Below are 2,298 nucleotides of genomic sequence, written 5' to 3'. Positions count from 1 at the left end.
ACACACACACACACATACACACACACACATGCACGCACGAACACACACACTCTCACACACACACACACACACACACTCACACACACACACACACACACACACACACACACGCTTTCACTCCATCGGTCGTTCGCTCGCTCTCCATTGAGAACTAGCATTAAATTAATACCGGTCAGTTTATCCGGCGTATTCTGTTTATGTTACAACATATTGAACCTTACACAATACTTTATTTTGGTGTTGGTTATAAAGGTATTATATGGAAGAAAAGTGATAATAGGTTTAAAAAAAACTTGTTGTGACTGCAAAATTCCCTCATACTTGACATATTAGTAATAAATCTATTTTCTTCCCTGTAACCCCTTTTATCCCTGCTCCGAGTCAGCTGCTTCCGCTGTTTGTTATGGACATTCTCGGTGACTTGCGCGGCATCCCTGGTTTGTTTGTGTCCTGTGTCTTCAGCGGTAATCTCAGGTGCGTACGGCTGTCTCATAGATAGTCTAAACTGTACAACATCACAATTTAAGACATATTTTAATAATAATTGTCTCCGACAAAGACAATCAGGAAATGACAAATGCAGTTTATTTGGACACCTGAATAGACATACGGTCTTGACCATCTGCTAGTTTTCACTGGCAAAATTGAAGGCAAACAAGGCACGGGTAGGCCCAAAACAAACCTTCTTGGAGAACCTGAACAAATGAGTAACTTGGAAAAATCAGGGTAGTGTAGCTTTTTTGAAGAGCATCCGAGCAAATGAAAGAATGAAGATCCATGATTGCTGATGTCTGCCGCAGATATGGCACTTGATGATGATGTTGAATAAGTGCGTTCGAGGAAGGTAAATGGCGTTAAGAACATATGTTAGCGTATGAATAAGTTTTAAGTAATTTCCAAGAAATACTTCACTTCTAAATCTCGAAGTAAGTGGTATGTCAGAAGCAGGATCTGATCTTATTTTCGCAATGTTGACTGAACACAGCAAAAACCTTCGTGGATTTGAGAGTCCTACAGTTTTTTGTTTGTTCATATGTTTTTTATTTGACTTTTTTTGGGGACTTTTTTTAACTGAGAACTTTAGCTCCTTGACCAATTATTTTTGCTTCTACTTTAAAAAAAAATATATTTTGCACAATAAAAGCTAAAAATAATACATTTCATGATCTGAGCACGTTGGTTGCCCTCGATAAAAATTAAATACAAAGTGGTTGTAATTTAGAGGAAGCCACTTCGGGAAATCTTGTTGTCCTTTTTGAAGGGTCAACTTGAAGAATGCATTTGATAAAGGCTTTAAATCACTGAGCAGAAAATCATCCGCGTTCCTGATCATTTCTTTTTAGCTCAATATCCTCGGCCTTAAATGCCATTGCAACGGTTGCCTTCAAAGACTTCCTCCAGCAGTTTTGCTGTAGCGGAGTGAGTGAACTAACAGCGACAATCATTAACAAGGCATTGGGTAAGTAGTTATCGTTTATCGAGTAGTTAGGCACTTTATTCTCAACGATGATATTATATTCACACAATCATTATTACAATACCTGGATACCTGGAGGTGTCATCTCTGCCTCAGAGGTTGAAGTGTAATGACCCTCCATCCTTCACGGCCGCGACCTGCCGTATTCTTGTCAGTTCATGTTATTCTTTGCCTTCTTCTGGCTCTCCTGCCTCACATCTTTCCTATTAGCACCTCTTGTACAATAGTCGCGTGTCTTTTTAAATGATAAAAGTATTGTATTTTTCTACGTTTTATTTTATTCACCAGGGTTTGTCTGGTGTGTAGAATCTGACATACCTCATTGTCTGTCCTTTTTGTTTTTGAACTTACTCTCGCCATTCTACAGTTGCATCACATCTGAAACGCATTTATTTTGTTTTCTTCTTTCCTTGTCAAAGTCCAGGTCTCTGCGCCACATTACAGGAATATGAGGAAGATGTAGCATTTCAACATTTTCTTTCTTTAAGTGAGAGAATCAAATAGTTTGTACATTTGGCTGAATCCTGTTTTTGCAGTTGTTGTTCCTATGTTTATTTCTTTATCACTTCTTCAATCATCTGATATTGTTGCCCCTAGATACAAGAATTGGTGCACTTGTTATTACAATACGTTTCCTTTTTGACAGTGTGTCCGATAACACGCTTGTCGGAGGGCCATTCTAGCGTAGCAGACGGTCAGGCCGGCCACACGCCCCCCCCCTTTACTTGATTTTAGTTGTGGCCGGCCGAACATAAAATTATCTTTTATGAGCTTATTGTAAGTACACCCTGTTGTGAAGATTATATCAAATTCGGAATCGG

General features: G+C 39.0%; 1 protein-coding gene across 1 annotated transcript in view; it reads left to right on the top strand.

Moving 5' to 3' along the window:
* The window catches only part of LOC101853167 (sodium-coupled monocarboxylate transporter 2), a 13,143-nt gene extending 11,645 nt beyond the window's left edge, over window positions 1-1,498 (top strand). Inside the window, exons 7-8 of the mRNA XM_013083352.2 lie at window positions 386-474; window positions 1,344-1,498. Of these exons, the coding sequence (XP_012938806.2) occupies window positions 386-474; window positions 1,344-1,467 (213 nt within the window). The 3' untranslated portion in view covers window positions 1,468-1,498. The remainder of the gene's footprint in view (window positions 1-385; window positions 475-1,343) is intronic.
* The last annotated feature ends 800 nt before the right edge of the window (window positions 1,499-2,298 follow it).

The sequence above is a fragment of the Aplysia californica genome, unplaced genomic scaffold, assembly GCF_000002075.1.
Source record: "Aplysia californica isolate F4 #8 unplaced genomic scaffold, AplCal3.0 scaffold00227, whole genome shotgun sequence".
NCBI classification, from domain to species: domain Eukaryota; kingdom Metazoa; phylum Mollusca; class Gastropoda; order Aplysiida; family Aplysiidae; genus Aplysia; species Aplysia californica.
Note: the sequence above shows the minus strand (reverse complement) of the source record. Positions and strands in the feature narration are given on the sequence as shown.